This window comes from Papio anubis, chromosome 11 (assembly GCF_008728515.1).
Source record: "Papio anubis isolate 15944 chromosome 11, Panubis1.0, whole genome shotgun sequence".
Lineage (NCBI taxonomy): Eukaryota > Metazoa > Chordata > Mammalia > Primates > Cercopithecidae > Papio > Papio anubis.
This window is the reverse complement of record NC_044986.1, coordinates 86913612-86940924: the sequence shown is the minus strand read 5'-3', so window position 1 is coordinate 86940924 and position 27313 is coordinate 86913612. Positions and strand designations below refer to the sequence as shown.

Here is a 27313-nt window from a genome sequence, read left to right as displayed (position 1 = left end):
GCAAACCAAATCAATGTAAAATAAAAATAACACATCATGACTGACGGAAATTCGTCCCAAGAATGCAAAAGTACTTGAGAAAATCTATTAATTCATCAATTTAATACTTTAAAGGAGCGGAAAAATTATATGAACATCTCAACAGATGTAGTCAAAGTATCTGATAAATGCTCTTAGGTAGGATAAAAACTCACTAAGTAATAACAGAAGGGAAGTTTTTCAAGTTGACGGGGTTATCTACGAAAACACCTCCAGCAAACATCACACTTACTGATGAAACCCTGAAAGCAGTGCACTTGAAATCAGAAACAGGGCAGGGAGCCCACTATTACCACTTCCATCAGCATTGCACAACAAATCCTACCAAGCATGGGAGGACAAGAAAAAGAACTAAAGACCTAAAAATGGAAAGGAAACAAAACTCACTATTCATATATATGATATTATGTAAAACATGAAAAATGCAAAAGAATTCTAATTACTAGAATTAACAGTTTTTGGCAAAGTTTCTGAACACAAAAATTAACATGCAAAATCAATGATTTCTAAACACCAGTAACACAAAAGATAAGGTACAATGGTATCAAAAATGCAGAGTAACTAGGAAGAATCTGAAAAACAGCACATGTAAGTCCACAGTGTGAAAAATTATAAAACGTAATTGAAAGACAATAAAGCCAAATAGAATAGATTGGAAGACTTCGTATCATAAAGACTCCCCAAAGTGATCTTACAGATTCAATGAAATTCTAATCAAATGCATACATTTTCATGAAACCTAGTAAGTGTATTCTAAAATTTATATGAAATTACAAAGCCTGTGATAGCCATGACAATCTTTAAGAACAAGTTGAGTGGACTACATGTCCCAAATATTGACTAGCATAAAATTACAATAACTTATACCATGCAGTGCTAATGGTAAGTGATAGAGTGGTAGCCTAACAGAACAGAAGAGAGCATAGAATCAGACTGATGCACACAGGGACATCTGATGGGATATAAGAATGGTTTTGCAGATTAGCAGGTAAAGTATGTACGTAGTGCTGGAAATAAGTGAAATGCAATCCTTACCTTACATCATACACAAAAATCTCTTCCACTTAGGTTAAAGAACTGAGAAAAGCGAAATTACATGGGAGATATTGAGAATATACAACAGTATTTTTTTTTTTTTTTTTTTTTTTTTTTTTTGAGACGGAGTCTTGCTCTGTGCCCCAGGCTGGAGTGCAGTGGCGCGATCTCGGCTCACTGCAAGCTCCGCCCCCCCCGGGTTCACGCCATTCTCCTGCCTCAGCCTCCCAAGTAGCTGGGACTACAGGCGCCCACCACCTCGCCCGGCTAATTTTCTTGTATTTTTAGTAGAGACGGGGTTTCACCGTGTTAGCCAGGATGGTCTCGATCTCCTGACCTCGTGATCCGCCCGTCTCGGCCTCCCAAAGTGCTGGGATTACAGGCTTGAGCCACCGCGCCCGGCCATACAACAGTATTTTTAAAGAAATCCTTCCCTATTATGAGGTCATAAATCAATAAAAAGTAGAAACCAATTCCTCACAAAAGAAAATACACATCACTTGAGAAGATACACATCGCTTGAGCCTAGGAGTTTGAGATCAGCCTGGGTAAATAGGGGGACCCCTGTTTCTATTAAAAAAAAAAAAAAAAAAACTAGTCAGGGGAGATGGTGCACGCCTGTGGTCTCAGCTACTCAGGAGGTGAGGCAGGAGGACTGCCTGAGCCCAGGAGGTTGAGGCTGCAGTGAGCCATGATAGCGCCACTGCATACCAGCCTCTAGCCTCCTGGGCAACTGTGAGACCTTGTCTCAAAAAAAAAAAAAAAGATATACAGATGGAAAATAAGCACATGAAGAGATGCTCCACATCATATGTCATCAGACAAATGTCAAGTAAAACAACGAGATACTACTATGCACCTATTAGAAAGGCCAAAATTGAAACACTGACACCACCATATGGTGGCGAGGATGTGGAGCAACAGGAACTCTCATTCATTGCTGGTGGGAATGCAAAATGGTACAGCCATATTGGAAGACAGTTTGGCAGGTTCCTACAAAGCTAATAAGCTAAACATACTCTTACCATATGATTCAGCAACTGCGTTCCTTGTTATTTGTTTAAAGGTTGAAAACATGTCCACATAAAAACCTGCACATAGATGTTTATTGCAGTTTTATTAATAATTGCCAAAATTTGGAAGCAACCCAGATGCCCTTCAATAGGTGAATGGATAAACTGTGGTTACATCCAGACAATGAAATATTATTCACTACTAAAAAAAAATGAGCTGTCAAGCCATAAAAAGGCATGGAAGAAACTTAAATGCATACTACTAAGTCAAAGAAGTCAATCTGAAAAGGCTACATGCTGTATGATTCCAACTATATGACATTCTGGAAAAAGCAAAACTATGGAGACAGTGAAAACATCAGTGGTTGCTAGGGGTTAGAGGGTAGGTAGGAAGAGATGAATAGTCAGCCTAGAGGATTTTTGGGGCAGTGAGACTGTTCTGTATCATACTATAACACTGGATGTCATCATACATTTGTCTAAACCCATAGAATGTACCAGAAAGAACCCTAATGTCAACTATGGACTTTAGGTGACTATTTTGTGTCAATGTGGGTTCACTGGTTGTAACAAATGTACCACTGTGGTGGCAGATGTAGATAATGGAAAAAACTGTGCATGTGTGTGGGCAGGGGGACGTAAGGAAACTCCATGTACTTTCTGTTCAATTTTTCTGTGAACCTAAAATTGCTCTAAAAAATAGATTCTATTGAAAAAAGCAGAAATCATAAAGAAAAAAGATAGTCACAATAAAGTTAGTTTTTCATTCATCAAAAAGTACCACCAAAAATGGGAAAAGATAAACCACATTGGTCTTGATGGGAGAAGGTATCTGCAAACATTAAACCAACAAGAACTGGTATCCAGAATATGTGAAGAATCCCTAGGAACTGGTAAAAATGAACAAAAAGACTAGAGATAAATCATAACTACAGTTCATGCCTAAAGCCCACTAAATTGGCAAGAATTAATAAGCCCGACAAAATTAAGTACTGTCAAGGATGCAAAATGAACTCACCCAGTGCTGGAAGGTGGTCCACTTTGGAAAGTTAAACATGCACACAACCGATGGCTCAGCATTTTTACTCCTGGAGAAATTCTGGCACACTTACAAGAGATGTTCACGACAACACTCATGTTAACAGCAAAAGCAAACCACAAAAATCTACACACAACCCAAACAGTTACCAGCAAGAGAATATAAAAACAAACTGGAAACAACCGAAGTATCTCCTACCAGTAGAATAAGTATAGTAGTACATTCATACTGAAGAGGTTAAAATATGCCATTCTGGCATACTATTTAAATTAAAGACACATGAAAAACAGCAGGTACAAAAAGGTGACTGACCTTTGTGCTGTTTCTTAAGAGCAGGAGATGGATTCCAGTGTGAAAGACACTATACTAGAAGGAAAGGCATCAAACATCTTTATCTTCAATGACAAGAAGTTTGAGACCAGGAGAACACTGTATAGACCTTGTTAAAATAACTATTTTTTAAGTCTCCCACAAAATATAGTCACATTTTCACAGTTTACTAGTCTTTGTCCAATTCAGTATTTAAGTAACTGACTCTACTTCTTTTGTTTTTTATTTTTTTATGAAGGCTCCTGCGCCACATAAAATTTGTATTACATAGATTTATATGCTTTTCTCTTGTTAATCTATCCTATGCCAATTTAATCTTCAAGCCCAGCTGGGACCCTGAGAAGATGGGAAGGAGTTTTCCCCCTCCCTACCGTACAATGAAATACTATTCAATAATAAAAATTGACTAATTTTGAGAATAACATGAGTGAACCTCAGAAACACTGAATGAAAGAGAATATATAATGAAATAATAATGTATATAAATTCAAAACCAGGCAAAACAGTCTGTTGGGAGATACGTAACTGGGAAAACTATGAAGAAAAACAAGTAAAAACTATCACAAAAATTAGAGCATGACTATTATGGAGAGGGTGAGTGCAGGTGATCAAGAAGGGGCACAAGGGACCTGTCCCCGGTAATGCCCCATATTTTAACCTGAACAGCTGCGGCACTGCTGTTTTATTTTTAAAGTACACAATTACATGTTATGTGTAATGTTCTGTCTTTATACTTTACAACAGAAATAAATTTATCACATTTTCATTTAACTTTTGATAATAAAATACTTTATTGGTACCATTTAATAAATGTCAAAAGCATATAACATTTCCATTGCTTAGCTTCCATCTTTAAACTACAAGCTAGTTTAAAAACAAGAGGAACGAAAGTAAACTCATTTGATTCTCTCAAAAAACAAGCTGTAACTTACCTTTGCAAATAATTAAGTTCTCTCACTTTAAATATCATAATTCAATGGTCTTCATAATAAATAATTATAATAATACATAAAAGGAGACAGTGGCCTGAATTATTTTGCAAAGAACATTTCACACATCTTTAAAAAAATCACGGGCCGGGTGCGGTGGCTCAAGCCTGTAATCCCAGCACTTTGGGAGGCCGAGACGGGTGGATCACGAGGTCAGGAGATCGAAACCATCCTGGCTAACAAGGTGAAACCCCATCTCTACTAAAAAATACAAAAACCAGCCGGGCGAGGTGGCAGGCGCCTGTAGTCCCAGCTCTCGGGAGGTTGAGGCAGGAGAATGGAGTGAACCTGGGAGGCGGAGCTTGCAGTGAGCAGAGATCGCCCCACTGCACTCCAGCCTGGGCAACAGAGCGAGACTCCGTATCAAAAAAAAAAAAAAAAAAAAAAAAAAAATCACTAAACCACCACAACTTAAAATCTGTAAGAATAATTGGGTAAGAGTTATTGTAATATTGAATTAATATAGCACCTAGAATTTTGAAATTTGTAATATTTCAGATTATATGATTTACTGAGAAAAAGAATAATGATTTTTCTTCAGTGAATTTTCAGGGGTTTTCAACATAGGTCTCTTTTAAAAGCCAAAGGTTAAAAAATTTATGCATACTAGGAATTGACCTGATGGTAATAGATCCATGTGTGATAAATAATGTAGTGCAGTCCTATGTGAATATAATTTCTTCTTCACTTTGTCTCATTAATTTATACCTCAGTTAAAACATTCTATATACAAGTGATATATTTCTATAAAACATTCCATATTTCAGATTTCCATTCAGACTATCTTCCCCTCCTCCCTTTTCTCAAATCAGAGTGATCTTGTGGCATACATTTGCTTTTTCTCTCCACAATGAAACTCTTTTTCAACTCAAAGTATTATAGTAATGCAAATACAAATGTAGCATATATTAATACATTAGAAAAAAGGATAGTAAATACATATGGATCCATGCCAAATGAGAAAATTGAAAGCAAAAACAAACAAAACCATGCTATACTCATCTATTCTGACCCACCATGGGAAGACCCTGATGTAGATGGCTAACATAAACTAATGTTCCCAGACACAGCTAGGATCCTGTACTCCAACATAATTAAATGCTCTGTTAAAAATGTTTCCATGTTCTTTTCTGTTTGTTCAAAATAGTTTACAGCAACTCTGACTACTAATCCTGAAAATGATAATGTAATAACATTATATTTTTAATCAAGCCATAGATTCTAACCTATTTTCTACTATTACCCATTTGCTTAAAAACAGACTTTCAGGGGTGTAAGCAACAGTTAAGTTAAGGAGTTTTTATTTCTACCTTTCTCTTGATTGACTGATTGGGGATTTCAGATGTGTCAATTAATTATCCTCTACTTCAGTGGAAAAGGATTCTTTGAGCTATCAAATCAAGCAGGCTGACTCAGGGGTGGGCAGGTGAAGATACCTGTCCACACACTATGCTCATAACGCTCCATCTCCTCTGTAAGAATGTGCTGCTCTCCACCCAACAGCGGCCCAGCACATTCCATCTGCTCCACCTAGATGCAATCAGGACACCATGCCATCCCACACACAGTCAGAACATGGGCACCAGGTAGAACTAACTCAAAACAACTTTTGGGACAAATGTGAGATTTCAATTTGTCAATTATTCCATAGTGCAATATTCTCACAAAACAGAGATTTCGTGTTGAAACATTTGCTTTTTCTTCTTACATCAAGTTGAATTGCTAAAGTAATGTCAGAAAGAATATGAAAAATAAACAAGTCTTTTCCAAAAGAGGCACTGCATCTGGAAGTAGAAGTAAGGCTAAATAAATAGTGCTGGTTTGTGGTTCACACAGTAACACATTAATTATGATTTCAACCAACAGCTTCGCTGTTTGTCCTGTATGCCTGTTTATGAAGATGCGTCTCTATTTCCTCCCTGAAGACCAGCATTCCCAGGTGGGAGTGAGAGGCCTCATTCATGGCTTTAGACTGGATGCACATGCGGTACTGCTCGGGGGGCAGCTCATCAGCACAGCGCTTTTCATGCCAGAGGTGGAAAAGACCAGGAACTGGAGTCCGAATCACAATGAGGTCACCATGTAAGTATTTTCGATAAAGATGAACATCTTCTCCACCCCAACCTTTCACTTCCATGTCAAATCCACCTGTAAGATCAAAACTGACACTATAAATATCTGCCTATTATTAGCCAGAGCACAGGGATATATATATATATAAATGTTTAAATGTTCTGCTTCAAAAGGGATGGGATGGTTCGGCACAAAGATAGCATGAGACACCTGGCATGGAGGAGTGACTTCCAATCACTGGAAGTTCACTTTTGAGCTGACACTTGGACTCAAGGAGCTCAAGATTGGTTGTTGAGAGTATCAAAATGGGGTTAAATATTTAAGAACTTTGTAAATTTCACAGTCCTGTAGAAAATCTACAGAAAGTCAAAGGAGAAGAAAATACAAGTCACCTATAATCTCACCACCATTAAATTTTTATGTTTTCTTGAGACAGGGTCTCACTCTGTCACCCAGACTGGAGTGCAGTAGTGTGATCATGGCTCACTGCAGCATCGACCTCCGTGGCTCAGGCGATCCTCCCGTCTCAGCCCCCTGAGCAGCTGGAACCACAGGCGCATGCCACCATACTCGGCTGTTTTTTTTTTTTTTTTTGTGGAGATGTATCACCATGTTGCCCAGGCTGGTCTCGAACTCTGGGTTCAAGTGATCTGCCCACTTGGCCTCCCAAAGTGCTGGATTACAGGCTTTAGCCACTGAGACCAGCTACATTTTCTATCCTTTGAGACACATGCTTTTCTGGGCTATAGAAAAACTCCCCAGAGGGGAAAAAGAAGAAAGGGCCAAGCTGGAGATAGAAATTTGAGAATGGGTCCATAGATTATTTAAAGCTATAGGAATGAAAGAAATTCCTGAAGGAATTTGGAAGGAAAACAGGCCTAGGTCTACACACTAAGAAATGCCAATTTCTAGAGATTAAATAGAGGTAGAGAAAGTCAGGCAAAGAGATTGAGAAGTGGCCCCAGGTGAGGGAGAAAATTCTGGAAAAGGTGCCATTGGAGTAGCCATGTGAAGAAAGTGTCTTGAGGAAGAAGTTGTCAAGTGTGTGCTATTCAGTGAAGAATTTAAAAAGAACTGACTGGACCTGGCAGCCTAAATGTTACTTATAAATTTACCCAGAACAATTTTGATAGAGTGATGGGGCAGAAGGCTAACTGGAGTGGGCAGACCCATAAAACAGGAGATGAAGTTGAGACTATTTTCAAGCCAGGTTCAAGCTAAACAACTAATGTTTTAAAGATGCAGGGAGAATGCAAACCACAGTTTTTTGAAGAGCTAGAAAACTGATTCTTAAAAACCTAGAAAAAAATTCTTTAATTAAGAGTGAGGCTTCCAAATTAATTCTATTTTTTTAGAGACAAGGTCTCTGTCACCCAGGCTGGAGTGAAGTAGGATAATTATAGCTCACTGTAACCTCAAATTCCTGGGCTTAAGCAATTCTCCTGCCTCAGCCTCCTGAGTAGCTAGAACTACAGGTGTGTGCCACCACACCTGGTCAATTACAAAAAAATTTTGTAGAGACAGGCTTACACGATGTTGCCCAGGATGGTCTCAAACTCCTGGCCTTAAGCCCTTCTGTCTTGGCCTCTGAAAGCATTAAGACTACAAGTGTTAGTCACTATGCCCTGCCATCTGTTAAACAACCTTTTTTTTTTTTTTTTTGAGCCTCCCAAGTAGCTGGGATTACAGGCATGCACCACCACGCTCAGCTAATTTTTGTATTTTTAGTAGAGATGGGTTTTTACCACGTTGGTCAGGGGTCTTGAACTCCTGACCTCAGGTGATCCACCCACTTTGGTCTCCCAAAGTGCTGGGATTACAGGCGTGAGTCACTGTGCCTGGCCCGTCAAATAATTTTTTTTTTTTTGAGACGGAGTCTTGCTCGGTAGCCCGGGCTGGAGTGCGGTGGCCGGATCTCAGCTCACTGCAAGCTCCGCCTCCCGGGTTTACGCCATTCTCCTGCCTCAGCCTCCCAAGTAGCTGGGACTACATCAAATAATTTTTATTTTTCAGAGATGTGGTCTCACTCTGTTGCCCAGGCTGGAGTACAGAGGTATAATCATAGCTTATTGCAGCCTCCAACTCCTGGGCTCAAATGATCCTTCTGCCTCAGCCTCCTTAGTAAGTGGGACCACAAGTTCGAGCCACCATGCCTGGCTCCTGTCAAATAATTCTATCCCACTTAATTTCACATTAACAGGATGGACAATAATCCGGAGATCTCTGAAAAGTATTAAATAATCAGAGCTTTACTAAATGCTATGTCTGAGACATATCAGCTTTTCTTCCTTGTAGATATAAGCTCTTAGAATATTAGAGATGGTACATATACTTAAAAGAAATGGGGCATTCCCAGTTTCTGGTCTGGCATGTCTGGGGCTAAGAAGTCATCACTCCATCCTAACAAGTCAAAAGCTGAACACTGAAAAATCAACAACTCCTCTTAGGTCTCTCACAGGGAAGTGAGGTCACAGGGTAAACCGCTGCCCTCAAAACTGGTGAGACAGATAGGCAGATACAAAGAATTCCAACTTACTGGAGCAGAAATCTCTGTGGGAACCAGTACCCAGGTAGGAAAACCCGAACTGTAATTGACAAATTGCTGGAGGCTCAGGGGAGGCAAGTCTGAGAGTTAAAAAACTCCAGGAGGACCCAGTCATATTGGGACCCCCATATTCATGTGAGTTTTACCTCTAGGAGCTCTGCCAGGTCCTCGATGGTGAAGATCAGAGAAAAATCTCTTAATGCGTCCAGCAGTGGGGAAGGGGAAAAGGTAATCATTTTAAAGTATGCCGCAGCATGTTGTCATTATTAACAAGGCCTGTCCTTAGAAGAAGTTATTTAACTAGAGCCTAACCTGCTGGGGTTTTATCAGTGCCTAACTGACTTGGAGGAAGAAATATACCAAACTCCAGCCCCTTCTAGTTATCCTGTCCAGGAGAGGTGGGGAGATTGAGAAGCATGTGTGAAGTTCAGAGTCTGGGATACAGGATCCCTAAGAGACTGAGACTCATGGGACTACAGAACACTTCCACTCCCTCCATACTTCACCACCACACCATCAAAGGCCTATTTATTGCAGTTCCTTTTACCCAGTATATCAAGTCCAACTTTCAACAGAAAACATGACAAGGTATACTAAAAGATAAGAAAAACACAGTATGAACAGACAGAGCATGTACCAGATCCAGATTCAGATACAGCAGGGATGTTGGAATTATCAGGCTGGGAATTTACAACAATTATGATTAATACGCTAAGGGCTCTAATGGAAACAGCAGATAACACACAAGATGCGTAATATAAGCAGTGAGATGGAAATTCTAAGAAGGAATTTTAAAAAATGCTAGAGATCAAAAACACTGCAAAATAAATGAATGCCTTAGATGGGTTTATTAGTAGACCAGACTTAGCTGAAGAAACAATCTCTGAGCTTGAGGATATAACAATAAAAATTTCCAAAACAGAAAATCAAAGAAAAAGACTGAAAATAAAATGAACAAAATATCCAAGAACTGTGGGACAACTACAAAAGATGTAACATACACATAATGGGAATACCAGGAGGAAAGGAAACAGAGAAAGGAACAGAAACTCCAAATAAAGAGTCTAAGTTCCAAATAGGTACAGCTCTTTTTCACCCAGCCCACAGCAACAGGGTGGAGGCTCCACTTCCAGGTGTGGCCAGCTGAGAATACTGGGGGTCCTTCTGCCCCCACCCAGTGTCCTGCTCATTAGGACAGAGATGGTCACTCTGCTTAATGATAAGTATGTCACTGTCCCCATCCTCAGGGCAAAACCTCATGGATTTTTTTCCCAGGGGGAGAGGCAGTCCGTAAGAACAAACTGCTCCAAAGTTCTTCCCTAAGGAACTGACTTTATTTAAAATAGAATGTAGAGAAGTTCAGAGTTTAGAGAAGTTCCAGCCTCTTGAAAATAATGGAGATTTTGGTAGTAAGCAATTAAGAGGAGGCTGGTAACTCCAGGAGGGCAACAGCTAAACTGTAGGCCAGCTAATTTACTAGAGAGAACCACAGAGAGACAGAGTAAGAATATACCTCCCAGGGTCTGAACAAATCTCAAAGACTTGCTGCAAAACTATCCCTGCAAAAAGGCCCAATTTAGTAGGGACAGATTATGGAGCAATTTATGACCCCAGAGCATTGTCACAAACAAGACAGCACTTAGTGAACAGTCAGTGGAGTCTAATAGGAGTGACAGAGATGCTCAACAACATTAATCATAAGAAAAATTATAATCAGAGTCACAACCAATACCACATCCACTATCATGGGTGATACTAGAAACAAAAAGACAGATAACAACATGTATTAATGAGGATGTGGGGAAACTGGAACTCTTAAAACACTGCTGGTGGGAATGTAAAATGACGTAGCCACTTTGGAAAACGGTGTGGCAATTTCACAAAAGGTCAAACACAGGGTTACCGTATTACCCAGCAACTCTACTCCTAGATATATGTCCAAGAGAATTGAAAATCTATGTCCACTCAAAAAGTTAAACATAAATGTTCACTGCAGCAGTATTTATAATAGCCAAAAAGCAGAAACAATTCAAATGCATATAAACTGACAAATGGAGAAACAAAATGTGGTATAACCACACAATAGAACATTTTCTATAAAAAGGAATGAAGTACCTAACACATGTCACAACATGGAAGAACTTTGAAAACATTATGTAAGGGAAAGAAGCCAGTCATAAAAGGCCACATGTTGTATAATTTGCTTTCTATTAAATTCCCAGAAGAGGCAAATCTATAGGAAGTAAACTTGTAGATGCCTAGGTTTGGAGGAAAAGAGGGTTGGTGGGATATGAGGAGTGATTGTTAATGGGTATGGGGTTTCTTTTTGGGGTTATAACGCTCTAAATTTGATGGTGGTGCTAGCTACATGACTTGGTTAACTGTACATTTTAAATTGGTAAATTTTATGATATATAAATTATATCTCAATAAAATTGTCATAAAAGAGATAAGGAACTCAAAGCATTTAACATACTGCTGAAAAAAATGTACACAAATCTATTTTTGAGGAATAGTGAAATGCTTCTTGCTTAACTAAGCAAGAAATCAAGGAAAAGAGCATCAGTTTAATTTAACGCCCCTTTTATTGTTATTTCCTGATTTTCCATTATTCACGTGTTACAGTGATAAGGAGACAAGGTGGGAGGGATTTCCAAAACAAAAGGTTGATTATAAAAACGAGCGTGATATGGACCTAGAATGTATATAAAATATATTCTATGACTTCTATGCTGTAGAAAGGTAGCTAGCCCTAAATGAATCAGAAGACATGGAATTAGGTTTCAGCCTGCTTTATTAAACTATTCTTTGACACTTTATTTTTTGATGGGTAAGACTGAAGCCGGGGGCTGGGCATGGTGGCTCATGCCTGTAATCCCAGCACTTTGGAAGGCCAAGGTGGGCAGATCGTTTGAGCCCAGGAGTTCAAGACCAGCCTAGGCAATAAAGTGAAACTCCACCTCTACAAAACAAATACAAAAATTAACTGGGTGTGGTGGCGCATGCCTGTGGTCACAGCTACTTAGGGACTGAGGTGAGAGGATCGCTTAAGCCTGGGAGACAGAGGCTGCAGTGAGCCAAGATCGCACCACTGCACTTCAGCCTGGACAACAGAGGAGCACCCTGTCTCAAAAAAAAAAAAAAAGAAAGAAAGAAAGAAAGACTGAAGCTGGCTTGGAGGATGGTTAGAACAAATTATTCATGGGCCATCTTTAGACTTAGGGGAATGCACGACTAAGGTGTGATTCCAAGATGCTAACTCCAATCAGTGCTAGAGAGAGCAGGTCTTCTTTCATTTGTATTAAATACTGGGATTTTGTGTAACAGTTCACTAGACAAGTAAAGGAGGTTTCATCTCAAAAAAGTGTGAAAGTCCTTGGTTTAGACAACCAAGATTACTTCCGACTGTAACAACCCATGGGCAGAACAGTAAAGTTATAGAGAAAGCTTTTGTAAGAGTACTCTAAACAACTGCAAATACAGGTAACAAGTTAAACAGATATTTTTAAAAACAAGTGTTTTGATTTTAAAAGCACAATATTATACTTTATGACCTTTTTTCCTAGTCAAAACATTAATTATAAACTTACTTTGCCTTTTGTATATCCAGTTTCTCTTTTTAGCTAACCTTAGACACTCATAATTTAGTAGGAAAACAGATCTGAGAACTTTTAGCAAAATACCATTAAGTCTGGAATAAATAAAGTCCTATCCTTAAATGTAAAGTATACTTACCAATGGTCAGGAAATCTGATCGATACTGACAAGTCATTCCAAAGCCAAAATCTCGCCAAAAGCCAGAATCCTTTTTATGAACCTTAGTTAAAAAAAAAAAAAAAATCAATTTAATTCCATAAGAAGCAGAATAAGTTTTAATCAATGATGAAACAAATTATTTTCTAATGTATACTTTTTTTCCTGTCATTTATGTGACTAAGGATCACATGCACTTATGTTATTAAATCTTTACAAAACAAATAAAAATAGAACTCAAAGCCTGTACAAGGTGCAAGCTGAGGTTACTAATAATTAGTGCAGTGCCTGACTTCAAGGGGCTTACATTCTAGGACAACAGTTGCATAAACAAACTGTAACACACATGATCAGCCTTACACAGTAGACCTTTTCTGGTGCCTACCCAGCATCCATTCCCCCAGCCCCCTTCCTGATTGGTACAGTTTTGTTCTGGTAATTACCTGGCCCTGGGCAGCCCATGAATTCTGGGAAGCTGCTGTCACCAGTAGATTCAGAGTGGGCCATGAGTCTCTATACTAGTGAGAGAGTCTTACCCCACTTACCATAGGAACTGGCTCACTAATAGGTATTTGAAAAAAGTCAGGTCAAGTAGGTAAACCAGGGGGGTTGTTGGGAACTTTGGAAAACAAAGCTCCCTCGTTCTTCTAAGAGACTCCTTAGAAAGGACACTTGGTCGTAGGGCAGGGTCAGCAAACGATGGCCTCTGGCTAAATCTGGCCTGCTGCCTGCTTTTGTAAATAATTTTAGCGGAACATAGTTGTGTTGATCTGTTTACAAATTGTCTATGGGTGCTTTCACAGTGCAGTGGCAGAGTTGAATAGTTGCAGCAGAACTGTATGGCCTATAAAGATTAAAATATTTCTTATCTGGCTCTCTACAGAAAACATTTGTTGACCTCTAGTGCAGGATGCAGCTATGAAGCTTGGAACTGCCAAAGTCCTTTTCTACCATGCGAGAAACCAGCTTTAATATGAAGCTGTCACCACTGAAGTCTAAGTAGAGAAAGAAATATAAAACCAGGGCATTGATGACACTGAGTCCTTGGAATCACTTCTACTTACAAGTTGAAGCCTGATAAACCTCTTATTTTATTCATACTTTCAACAAGTGTTTAATCTTTTGGATATGGTTCTAGTAACTGGGGCTTAGCAGTGAACAGAGGTGACAAAGTCCCTGCCTTCAAAGCACCTTTGTTTGGGTGGGAAAATAGTAAATAAATAAATATACATTTTAGGTGGTGATACATGCTACAAAGAGGCAACAGCTATAACTAGGGATGGAAAGTTGCTAGTGTATGCTATTGTGGTATGTACAGAAAGCAAAATAGTGTATGGATGTGGAATGTGGAAAAGATTTAGGTCAGAGACTTCACAGAAGTCCGCAAGTGATTGAATGGGCAGGAGTAGGGAGTGAAGGAGAAGGATCAACCAAGACAATAGCAGGTTTCTGTCCTGAACGGTGAGTATGTAATGGTGAGTGAAGGAGAAGGATCGACTAAGATGACAGCAGGTTTCTGTGCTGAACAGTGGGTATGTAATGGTGCCATCACCAAGATGAAGCCCAGGGGAAGGGGAAGCCCAGAGAGGAACAACATGGAGTTGGTTCTGGCCATAATGAATCTGAGTGATCTGTATGGCCCCTACACAGAAATTCCTGCAGATAGCAGGAATATCAAGGTCTGTAGAGGGGACAAATTTTGAGAAGAGTGGGCACAGTCTGAAACTGCTGCTGTACAGAATAGGAGACTCAACAGGAAAACACAGAATGAACCAGGCAGCCCTGAGGGCTCAGTTCAGACTGGAGCTGATGGATGAGGTTGGCATTTTTCTTTTCCATTTGTTTTTCTTTGAGCTGAGGGGGAGAACTTCTTCCCCTTCTAGAATGTAAAGCTCCCTGAGGGGAGGACTTGTGGATTCTGTTCATTGCTCTATTCCTAGCACCTAGAACAATGCTAGGCACATGGCAAGCTTTCAATAAATACATGTTGAATAAATAAATATATAGAGAGACAAAACTTTAGTGGCAAAATTATGACTAGACTCTATTATTATTATTTTGAGATATTCTCACTCTGTTGCCCAGACTGGACTGCAGTGGCACAATCTTGGCTCACTACAACCTCCGCCTCCTGGGTTCAAGTGATTTCCGTGCCACAGTCTGCTGAACAGCTGGGATTACAGGTGTGTGCCACCACACCCGGCTAATTTTGGTATTTATAGTAGTGACAGGGTTTCACTATGTTGGCCAGGCTGGTATCGAACTCTTGCCCTCTGGTGATCCACCTGCCTCGGCTTCCCAAAGTGCTGGGATTACACATGTAAGCCACCACTCCTGTCTCTAATATTCTTATCTCTTTGTTAGAATATAACTGTGATACAAAGTATTAAAAAGCAAAACACCCACTTTGACATCTCTACATCATGCCAATTCTGATTTTATAAGTACTATAACTTTGTAACTTAGTTTCTCTAAAAATTCTTCAAATATTATCAGACTTGGAGAAAGGAATCATTGGTTTTGTTTGATTTTTAAAGCAACACATTTTCACAGAGGAAAGTAGAAGGAAACTCAAATTGTCCATAATCCTCATTGTTAATATTTTCTTGCACTGTTTTATCTGGCCTCCTAAGCATGTGGGAGATGCAGTTATCCACACATAACCTAGATACCTAAGCCTTGGCCTCTCACAGAATGCCAGATCCCTGAAGCCAGCTAGCAACTTGGCACCTCCCCTTGGATGTCTGATAAACAACACATGCCTACTATGGCTCCAGGTGAATCCTGATCTCTCCTCTCCCATTCCTTTCCTTTGCTCATTTCCTACATCTAATCCAACAGCAAGCTCTGTCAGCCCTATCTCTGAATCATATCCAAACCTTTCTCCGTAACTGTAATACACTGTTGCTCAAGCCACAATCATCTTCACTTGTCTACTGTGAAAGCCTAAACTGGCTGCTGCCAGCCAGAGTAACACACAATCCATTCTCCTTGCAAAGGCTTTCCAACACACTTAGCATAAAATCCCAACACCTTCCAGAGGCTTAAGAAGCTCTACATGCCCTGGCCCAGCTATATGACCCTCACCGGCTGTGCTCCAAATACCCTAGGAAACCCAGTAGCTGTTCTTTCTGCCTGAAACCACTATCCCCCAATCATAGCCTAGCTGGTTCTTTCCTGTTCTTTGGACAGCTCTGCTCAGCTTTATCTCAGAAATGCCTTTCTGATCAAACAAGTCACAGAAACCACGGAGTCAGTCTTGGCAACTCAGTCTGTTTTAATGATTCACATGGCACGTATTATCTGATTTTACTTTCTGTCACCTCCTAATAAATAAAGGTCCTCACGAGCAATAGCCATATCTGTTAGGGTCTAGATGTCAGGGTGCCAGTGGTGGGTAATGCCTGGCATCAAAGGGACTCTCAATATTTGATGAATTAATATAACAGAGGCAGTGTGTGCAGTGGACAGGAGTAGAGGCTGTGGAGCCACATCACCCGGGCTCCTGGGCCTACCCAGGCCAGTGTGCACTTGGGACAGGCACTCGACTACAGCACAGCTGTGACAAAGTGGGCAGTAATAGTACGTACCTCAGAGGTTGTTAGGAGGATTAAATGAATTAATGTGTAGGCAAAACAGAACAAGTACCCTGCACATAGTAAAGGGTTCATAAAAATATTAGCTATTATCATCATTCAAATGTTACCTAAAATATAGATAAGCTATTTCCCACTTTTTAGCTTTACAGTTTTCTCTACATTTACATTGCTGTATTTACATTTCACATTTTCCTCGATATGCAATATCCACCACAGAATGCACCAGAATTCAATTTATCCTTTTATTATTAGTTTTGCTTGCTTTTAATGTTATCAATTTATGCATATTACTATCATGTAGCTCGATTATTTCCCCACGAGAGACTGCTGGGAGTGGAAATTACTGGCTCGGAGGGATGAATCTGTTTAGAACTTGACCCAGAGAACTGGCCTGAATCCCCAACAGGAGCGATGGAGGAGCTCCCATCCCCCAGCCTTGCTCGCACGGCTTTCCTTTTTAAAAGCAGTGACCTAACAGCAGAAAAAAAGCATTATACTGCTGTTTTAATTTATTCCTAGTAAGGCTGACTATTTAAATGTGGTGAAACTAGAACTTGAAGTGCTTAAACTGAAGTTGCTATGCAACACCTAGAATGAATCGGCATTCAAATCATACTTCTACAACCCTCCAAGCCAGGCAAGAATATTAGCATGCTTTGGCCGGGTGGGGTGGCTCACGCCTATAATCCCAACACTTTGGGAGGCCGAGGCCAGCAGAGCACAAGGTCAGGAGTTAGAGACCAGTCTGGCCAACATGGTGAAACCCCGTCTCTACTAAAAAAACAAAAATTAGCCGGGTGTGGTGGTGTGCGAATACAATCCCAGCTACTTGGGAGGCTGAGGCAGGAGAAATGGGAAGTCAGAATTTGCAGTGAGCTGAGATCGCGCCACTGCACTCCAGGCTGGGCAACAAGAGCGAAACTCCGTCTCCAAAAAAAAAAAAAAAAAAAGTATTAGCAAGCTTTTACATTCCCTTCACACTTATATGTTGACTTTATTTACCTCTTCTTGTTTGCTTTCAATTAATATATAACCTTTTATTTTGGAATAATATCACTTGGTTAAGGTATCTGCTGGGTTTCTCCTTTGAAAAGTTTGTTTTTTCTTTCCATAATATATTCTTTGAAAGTGAGTCCCCTAGTTCCATCTACTGGAAGAGAGAGTATCTACATAAGTTATTTGGAATTCTGTAAGGAAGATTTGTCTTTTCTTTCTTATCTAGTCTAGTCATTTAATATTTATCTGCTCATTCACTTACTCATTTATATCTGTGTAGACTCATGGCTATTTATTTGATGCTTTGGGTTATAATCCAGGTCATTGTTCAGGTTGTTCCAGTTTGGGCACTGGGAGCTCTTTCTGTTGGCTCCTGCCCCCTTTGACACACTCCCCCTGTCTTTTTGTTGAGTGCTTTCTTACTTTCTGGCGCTGTAAGATGCTCCAGGGTCGTCTTGTATATTTTTTGCCTCTGCCCTGGAATCAACCATTTCTCCGTGGACCTCTGGCTCCTTTGACTGGAGAACAGTATTGGAAACTAAGATTTGGAAGCTGAGTGTGCTTGTTACTATTAGGGTGTCACTGGTTCTAGGCCCTTTCAGCTGACAGTTAGGTAATACACACATAAGTATACCATGCACATAACCCTCTGACATCTTAATCCCAAATTGCTATTAATTGCCTTTTTATTATGTCAACATAACTATTTACACTATTACATCAACAAATGTTTAGACTTAATTTTTTTGTTGTTCACTACTATTTATTCTCAAGTCCTCCTCTCTCAATGTATACATTTATCATTTTGCTGGACTTGATTAAAAAGATCTGTGAGAAATAAATTCTGAGTCCTTGAAAGCTCAAAAATGTCTATTTTATCCTAAAATAGTAGGTCAAATATTAATTCTAGAATCAAAGTTACTTTTCCTCAGGATTTTCATAGTATTGCTTTATTGTTTTCTAACACCAGTGTTGTCAAAAAGAAGGCGAATGTCAATCTGATTGTTACTCCTTTGTGAACAAGCTGGGTTTAGATATTTTTAGTGTCTCTGGAAGCTATTAAAATTGTTCCTTTACTGTTGTTCTCCAAACACCAGAAGATTTGTTTCTGCTTAGCTCTGGAAACTTTTCTTCCATTTCCTCCACTCAATATTCTCTCTTTTCTGAACTCCTATTGATAATTTGGGAGCTTCTGGCTTGATTCTCCTTGTCTCAAATTTTCTCTCATGTTGTCTCGTGAACTTTACGTGTTCAGTTGGTTTGTCTTCCAGTTTACAAATTTGGCTCACCTGTAACCATTCTGCTATTCAGACCATTTACTGATTTTTAAAATATTTTCACAATTCCCAAGTTCTGATTTTTTAAAGCAACAAATCCTGTTTTATGAACTTAACATTTTCTCTAATCTCCCTAAAGATATATTTTAAAATTACTTTCTGTCTGTATTCACACACTCATGTGTTAATTTTTCTGTGTATTAACACTTGGTCCCTCTTTCACACTATTGTTTTTCCTCAAATGTTTAGTTAGTCTTGGTTAATTGCTACTCATTTTTGTTTCAAGTGTTGTTCGGAAGTCCACGGCTGTTAGCTAAGATTAAAATGGCCTATCTCCAGTCACAGTTAAGGAGGGCAGAACAGGGTCTCAGGGGAAATGTGCTAACAGAAGCTCACTTTTGTAGTCTAGGGGCTCCCTAGCCACCCCGACCAGCCTCTCCAGCCCCAGGGACCACATGCACTGCTTTAGACTGAGGGTCAATCCCTGTGATGCCTGCTTCTCAGCACACCTAGAGAAGCATGTTTACTCCAGGCTCCCTCCATTCTGTCTGCCATGAGCTCAGAGGATGCAAAGCAGCCCCATCTTCACTCACTGTTCTCTTGAACACGTTCTAGTCTGTTCTCTCCTCCAGAAATCTTATGCTGCTATCATCTTACAGAAAGTTCTCAAAACTTATGGCTGCTAACACCTTCTCTCACTTTCCAGTACTAATGTACTCTTTTCTTTAGAATAATTCACTGTCAGATATGGCAGATGTGGGTGCTCAGTTTGCCATTTTGAACCTATTTATATTTATATTCATAATACTGGCGTACAGATAAGATAGAGGGGTGTGTGTGTGTCTGTGTGTACTATGCCAAGTGTTGATATCAGGATAATGGTGGCCTCATAAAATATGTTAAGTACATCATATGGTGCTAATATTACCTGCTCTTAGAGAGTTTGGAAAAGCTCATAAATGAAAACATTGTATTTATGTACCTACAGGGTAACTTTTTGATAACTGTTTTTTAAATGGCTCTTAATTTCTTCAGAGCTTCCACCTCTTTTGTTTTTTTTTTTTTGAAACGGAGTCTCGCTCTGTCACCCAGGCTGGAGTGCAGTGGTGTGATCTCGGCTCACTGCAACCTCCGCCTCCCAGGTTCAAGCGATTCTTTTGCCTCAGTCTCCCGAGTAGGTAGGACTACAGGCTTGTGCCACCATGCCTGGCTAATTTTTGTATTTTTAATAGAGACGGGGTTTCACCATATTGGCCAGGCTGGTCTCGAACTCCTGACCTTGTGATCTGCCTGCCTTGGCCTCCCAAAGTGCTGGGATTATAGGCGTGAGCCACCATGCCCGGCCCACTTCCACCTCTTTTATTCATAAAATACTAACATGAACTTAGCCTGTGTTCATATTTTATAAATTTTCAAATCTTTCATTTTATTTAGAATTTAGAAAACTTACCCTATAAAATTGATTTATCTCAATGTTTTCACTTTCTAATTTCCAATGTTTTCCTTTTTACCCAAAATGTGTCTACCTTACGATTAAATTTTTTGTACATAAACATAAGCTTCTATATTTCTCAATCTATTTTTGTTTTAACTTCTGCCTTTATCTTTATTGCTTTCCTTGAAGTTATTTTTCTTTTTTTTTTAAACATCTTAAAGTGACTTCTTAATCATTTCTGCTTTTTCTTAGTATTAACAATAAAGGATTACGCTAAAAGCAATTTGGTATTCTGGACTCGATTCTGAAACAGAAAAGGACGTTAGTAGAAAAACTGGTGTAATCCTAATAAATCTGTAGTGTACTTAGCAGTAACTTACCAATATTAATTTCTTCACTTTGACAAATGCACCATGGTTACATAAGATGTTAGCATTAGAGGAAACTGGGTGAAGTATGGAACTCTCTGTACTATCTTTGCAACTTCTCTAAATCTAAATTATTACAAAATAATGTTTATTTAAACATTTTAAAAAGTTTACATAAGCTTAGCTTTGGCAATAACTGTAAGTTTTGATATATGGCATTTATATTCCATGACTTTCCAAGTAATTTACCAGAGTATACTATTCCCTCTTATTTAGCAAAGTAGATTTGTATTTCTAGTTAGTAGGGTTTTTAAAATCAAATTTTTAGTATTAGTAAAAATAAGCTGGCAGAAATGACTGTACAATTTCCACATTCTGGGACATGAAGTTTTCCTTTATGACGTAAACTCTGCTCCCCTTACACTTAATTCTGAAGCAATAAATGTGAAAAGCATTTTATTGGTGGTATAAAGAGAAACTATGGAAATGTGTTTACAATAACTACAGTTTTTCTTTAACACTTTGCTCATGGGAATACAGTTTTTTACTGAAACTTTGTTTTCTACTTACACAACAAACATCTAGAAAAGATCTTTAGAGTCTTTCATAACTGAAAATGTGAAAGTCTCACCAGCTGCTGCTCCACAGGTGGTGGCACTTCCTGGTTGGCATAAACAATGGCAGGATTGTAAAGACTGAACACCACAGGGTAAAACACCTTCTTACCTACAAATTAAAATATAGGTTTGTAACATACAAAGAAGTTATGAAGAACTGTTCCTTGTTGCAATATCTATTAAGTTTTATCAAAGTCTTTCTTATCATAGAAGATGATTTTATCTATATTTTTAAATATTCAGGCTACAGAACATCATGTTAATTTGATGAATATGATGATTTTGTAACATATCAGTAGGTTAACTACAACCTTACAAAAGAACAGAGGAAAAAACAAACTAAAGGGTGCTTCACATTTATTCCCTTTGACTTTGGGGAGATGTGTATTCATTACCTGAGTCATTTATTACTCATTATTTCATCTAATCAGTAGTAATAAATGTAGATTAACCTCTGATAATCACTATGAAACTTAGAAATGTCTGTTAAATCCACCCTTCAAAAATGAATCATTAGAAAAAGTAAATTAAAAAAATACTGTACAATGAATAGACATGCAGAGAATAATTAAAATATAGAAAAAATCTGAACCAAAATCTGGAAAAGTCAGGAAGATAAGGATTAAAATTACCTGATATAATAGCCCTTGGAGAAGACCCTGTCATCAGCATTCAAACTGACTGATCTAAAAGGATCATAAAGGCTAACTAGCCCATCTCCCTCAGTAGAGTATGGCTGGCTTCAATCAGATGTGATCACATGAAGTGTTCAGTGATTATCAGGAAGTGTGGGAGTAACATGGCAACCTTTTTATTACAAGATCCCTAGCAGATGTTCATTCTACCGTTGTTCAAATACATTTAGGGATGGGGAGCTCAATTTTCCAGAGGCAAATCTATTTCTGGATATAAAATATTTCTTTTAAACTAAGCAAATATGTCTCCTTCAACTTTCACATTTTGCATTTCATGCTGTAAAATAAACCTAACCTTCATTTATTCATTAGGTTCAGAGAGTTCCTGAAAACTCTCTCTAACCTAATTAATAAGAAGGCAATCATTTGCATATGAATAGTTCCACAAAAAAAAATTTGCTATTAGATTCTTTAAAAATTTTTTATTTTTATTTTTTGGGACGGAGTCTTGCTCTGTTGCCCAGGCTGGCGATCTCAGCTCATTGCAACCTCCGCCTCCCAGGTTCAAGCAATTCTTCTGCCTCAGCCTCAAGAGTAACTGGGATTACAGGAGCAAGCCACCACGCCAGGCAAATTGTGTATTTTTAACAGAGATGGGGTTTCACCATGTTGGCCAGGCTGGTCTCGAACTCCTGACCTCAGTTGATCCGCCTGCCTCGGCCTCCCAAAGTGCTGGGTTTATAGGCATGAGCCACCACACCTGGCCTCTTTAATACTTTTAATTCTTTTAAATGAGCTAAAAAGCATTTACCTACTGTGCCCAGCCAAAAATTTTATTTTTAAAGATGAGGTCTCGCTATGTTGCCTAGGCTGGTCTTGAACTCCTGCGCACAAGTGCTCCTCCTGTCTCAGACTCCCAAGGTGCTGGGATTAAGGTGTGAGCTACTGTGCTCAGCAGCGCCCCCACAATGTTTTTCTAATTTACTAACAAAAATGGTGTACAACATGATGTTTTGCTACATTCATGTATTGTGAAATGACTAAATCAAGCTAATAACCATATCCATCACCTCACATAATTAACATGTTTTTTTTTGGTGGTAAGAACATTTTTTTTAATGTTACTGGCTTAGCAATTCGTAAGTATACAATATATTATTATTAACTATAGTCACGTTTGTATAATAGATTTCCTGAACTTACTCATCCTGCTGAGATTCTTTAATGCTTTTTTTTTTTTTTTTTTGAGATGGAGTGTCGCCCTGTCATCCAGGCTGGAGTGCAGTGGTGCGATCTCGGCTCACTGCAAGCTCTGTCCCCTTGGCTCATGCCATTTTCCTGCCTCAGCCTCCTGAGTAGCTGGTACTACAGGCGCCCACCACCACGCCCGGCTAACTTTTTTTGTATTTTTAGTAGAGACGGGGTTTCACCATGTTAGCCAGGATGGTCTCGATCTCCTGACCTCATGATCCACCCGCCTCAGCCTCCCAAAGTGGTGGGATTACAGGCGGTGAGCCACCGTGCCTGGCCTCTTTAATACTTTTAATTTTTTAAAATGAACTAAAAAGCATTTAAAATTTGATTTAAAAAAATGTCATCTTCTCATTAATTTTTTTTTTTTTTTTTTTTGAGATGGAGTCTCACTCTGTCACCAGGCTGGAGTGCAGTGGCGAGATCTTGGCTTACTGCAACCTCTGCCTCCTAGGTTCAAGCAATTCTTCTGCTCAACCTCCTGAGTAGCTGGGACTACAGGCGTGTGCCACCATGCCTAGCTAATTTTTGTATTTTTAGTAGAGACGGGGTTTCACCATGTTGGTCAGGATTGTCTCAATCTCTTGACCTCATGATCCACCTGCCTCAGCCTCCCGAAGTGCTGGGATTACAGGCAAGAGCCACTGCACCCAGCTATCTCATTAATTTTCAAAAAATATCTACAACTTAAAGCAAAATATAGTAAAATACCTCAAAATGCAGTCTGGAGACCAAGCACTACCTGCATCTAGACTTCCATGTGAGTGTGTGTGCACACATGCACGGGGGTATGTTTGCATGTATGGACACTATATGCCCAAAGCTGAGTGCTTCAGACTCACACACATCTCCATACCATCTGCTTAGCTCTTTTTCGACCTGCATTCCTCCTGCCTCATCAATTTGTAGATATCCTGTTCCTCTGCATTTCTTTATTTGACTTCAAATGTAGTCACTGGAAGTTGGACCCAAGAGAACAAAGGATATGAATTTCAAAGGGTCAAATTTTCAATTTCCTATTTAGTATTCCAGTTACATTATGCCTAATATAACTTAAAAAAAATACTGGGGTTTAACTGAAACTTCTCCCTCAAAATCACTTGATTCAAACTATAGGACATGCCGACACTGTTCTAAATTCTATAGTCAGCTCATCTACCAACATTTTACGCACCTGGCTCAGCATTTAACCGGCAGCTGTTAAGGAATTCGGCTGAGAAATAGATATCAACATCACAGAAAAACATCAAGACCTCTCCCTTGTCCCAAGCTCGGGCACCCACATTTAGTCCTCGTCCACGATTAAATTCTTCATTCAATGAGACCAAGGTGTAATTGTGAAAATTAGACTCACTATGAGGAAAGCACACACAACAAATGATAAGTCCCACTTAAAGTTACCAATTTTCTTCCTTCAACACAGCTTACAAAATATGTTTTACACTTCAAATATTTGATTATATTGGTTCTACATTCACACAGGGAAAGAAAATCCCAGCTTCATGTGTATGATTATCATCAGGGAGAGATATTCACCAAATGCCCACATTTGAGGCACATTTTGGTGGTATGAGGCTCCAAAAGTGTTAAAGTGGCCACTGCCCTTTGGAATCTTAAACACCTTCTGGGGAGATGAAAAATACACAAATGGAAAAATAGCTGTAATGTCTGTTAATAAATAATGCATTCTAATTAGATAACACACACAAAGATCACTCTCCTCCTGCATCTGTTGGGTCTTTGCACACATGTCCCCTTATCAGAGGGATCCTCCCTAATACTACTTGAGAAGCAGCTCCGACCTCCCAGTCCTTCATCTCCATCCTCTTCCTCAGCTGTTTTCCTTTATATTGTCAGATATGTTTGTTCCAGTGTCTCTTCCACTCTGTGGGAGCAGGGATTTTGTTTTGTTCGTTACTACGGACAGTGTCCCCTGATAGAGTAGGAGTTCAATAAATAGTTGCTGAATGAATGAATGAACAGCAGTTCTAAAAAATACATCGCTCATGTCTGGAGTAGTTAAATAAGATGTTAGAAGTGGAACGTGAGTTATGCCTTGGTTAAAATGTTGAATTCAGTGGTGAGCGTAAAGGTCATTCAAGAGAATTATTCCCAAAGGCAAAGAGGTAAGAATGTAGAAAGCATTTTAGAGAAAAGGGATCAGACAAATCAGATTGGTACAAAAGGACCCTAAAATGGGAACAGTGAGATAAGGGTCAAAGGAATCTTAAAATGGGAACAATGAGAGAAGAGTCAGACAGAAGAGTACCTCCCATGCAAGGTTAAAGAAATCGGTCAGTATCCTAAAGGTAAAGAGAATCAGCAGGGCTTTTCTGCTAGGGCAGTGGTTCTCACAGTGAGGCCCCCAAACCCACAGCATCAGCTTCCCGTGGCAACGTGTTAGAGAAGCAAACTCTCAGACTACACCCAGACCCACTGAATCAGATGCTAGGGCTGGAGCCAAGCTTCTACATTTTCACAAGTCCTCCTGGTAACTCTGGCACTGAAGTTGGAGAACCACTTACTGCAGCCTAATCAAAAAAGTAACATTTTAGGAGGATTATGCTTACAACAGTACAGAATGGGTAATGGAGAGATGGAAAAAAGGCTCAAATAGTGCATGGAATGGACTCCAAGTGCTCTGAGTGCCTAAGACTCTTTCCCCCATCTTAAGGATTATCAATCTCTCCTCTGTTGGGTGAAAACTGCCCACTGCCACCCCACATACTCAGCATCAAGTGGAGGCACTGATCACAGAATACCCCTCACTCTCTGCCCACCCCAACCACAGTAATTTCCTAGGGGTGGGGACCAGGCTTAAGCTGGGCCAGTCCCAATACCCCCACCCCACCTGGCCATAGTGATTGGCTCAAGAGTGGGCAAAATGTCCTTCCCTGGGATTTTCTCAACTGGAGCTGGGAGAAAGCTCTTTCCTCTCTGATGGCAAAGCTGAGAAGATGTGAGCCCAGAGCCGCCAACAGTCATATCCCTCACCATGTGGAAGAAGCCAATCTGCAACAGGAGAATGAAGTCAACATGCAGAGAAAAACAGACAAGGAGACAAGAGAATTTTGATGGTATTCAAGTCTCTGGTTCCAATCCCTGAGAAACCAGAGTTGTTTTGATTTTCTTCCCCAAATTTGGTTGTAACAATCCCTTTATTTCTGGGAGGTATGCAAGATTCTTCAATACTGCTCCTATTTTCCTTAAGTAAGCTCAAGGTAGGTTTACACCATTTGCCACAGAAGTGTCTTGACAATACTTCAGTATTACCAGTGTGAGCTCGTGGCACTTAGTAGGTGATCTAAAAACACTAAGGAGGGAGAGGAAGGGAAGAAATGGAGGAATGGGGAACCAGGGTTAGGGTGGTGGCAGTAGCAAGGAAGAGACAGAGAAGAGGTCTTGTGAAGTAAGTAGGAACTAACTGATTAGAGGTAATTGGAGGCAAAGAATAAGTAAAAGACTGTGGCTCTCAGAAGTCATGCCCAGGGGATGGTGAAAATGGTTTTACTCTGAACTGATAGAGGGCCATCAGGAGGAGGAGCTGGTGTATGGAGGGGGAAGACAGTGAGTCGTGTCTATATATATCAAGGCTCTGAGAATCCCTGCAGGTCAGGGACTCAGATTCACCCATATATGCCCACTCTTCTTCCAACTACGCCAGACTCCCAAGCAGTGTACCTGGAACACAGTAGGTAGGACTCAATGAATGTTAGTTGAATGATTTGAGAAGAACGGCTGATCAAATCTGGGCTCTTGGCAAATGGCCACAACTGGCAGAAAGGTAAAGAAGCAAGTAAAGGATATAGAGTTGGTGTAACCGGTTAGAGATGATAATCAACCTAATAGTTTACATTACATATACTTATATTTACAAAATAGTTACATTTTACAAACATAAGAAGAACATTTTAAGATGGAAATACTGGTTAGGTTGTCAAAGGTAAAAAAGCAATGAAAAAGAGTAACAGAAAAGAATTTGGCAATTAAGTCGTATCTTTGGGCCCATGATTTAGAAAGAAAAAGACTGAGAAGCTAAAGAATAATTAAGTACTAAGGGATTACCAATTCATCCATTCAAACCTCTGAGCATCTACTATGTGCCAGGTACTGTATGACTTGCTTAGTTATGAACTACTGTCTTGTGATGTTGAGCTGTGAAAGGACAGAAACGTAATGGTAGCGGCTGGGCACTTCAGAGTTGAGTGGGAGTTTCTTAAGGATATGGGAGACCTTGGCACTGTTAGCAGGGGGAGAAGGAGCCTGAGGAAATGGAAGGAAAGAAAGGTGACAAAAAAAGAGACAAGTTCAGAAGATGA

At 39.6% G+C, this 27313-nt stretch overlaps 1 protein-coding gene across 7 annotated transcripts in view; it reads right to left on the bottom strand.

Moving 5' to 3' along the window:
* Window positions 1–5755: 5755 nt before the first annotated feature.
* The window catches only part of CSGALNACT2 (chondroitin sulfate N-acetylgalactosaminyltransferase 2), a 44840-nt gene continuing 23282 nt past the window's right edge, over window positions 5756–27313 (bottom strand). The window contains exons 5-8 of one of the 7 annotated variants that reach the window (XM_003903564.4): window positions 24169–24347; window positions 21123–21217; window positions 12799–12880; window positions 5756–6593 (exon numbers count right to left, since the gene is read on the bottom strand). In XM_003903564.4, coding sequence (XP_003903613.1) covers window positions 6301–6593; window positions 12799–12880; window positions 21123–21217; window positions 24169–24347 — 649 coding nt within the window. In that variant the 3' untranslated portion in view covers window positions 5756–6300. Of the gene's footprint in view, window positions 6608–12798; window positions 12881–21109; window positions 21218–24168; window positions 24348–24583; window positions 26007–27313 lie in introns of those variants that run through there. The other 6 variants (XM_017962748.3, XM_017962749.3, XM_017962750.3 and 3 more) reach the window with 6 other exon arrangements.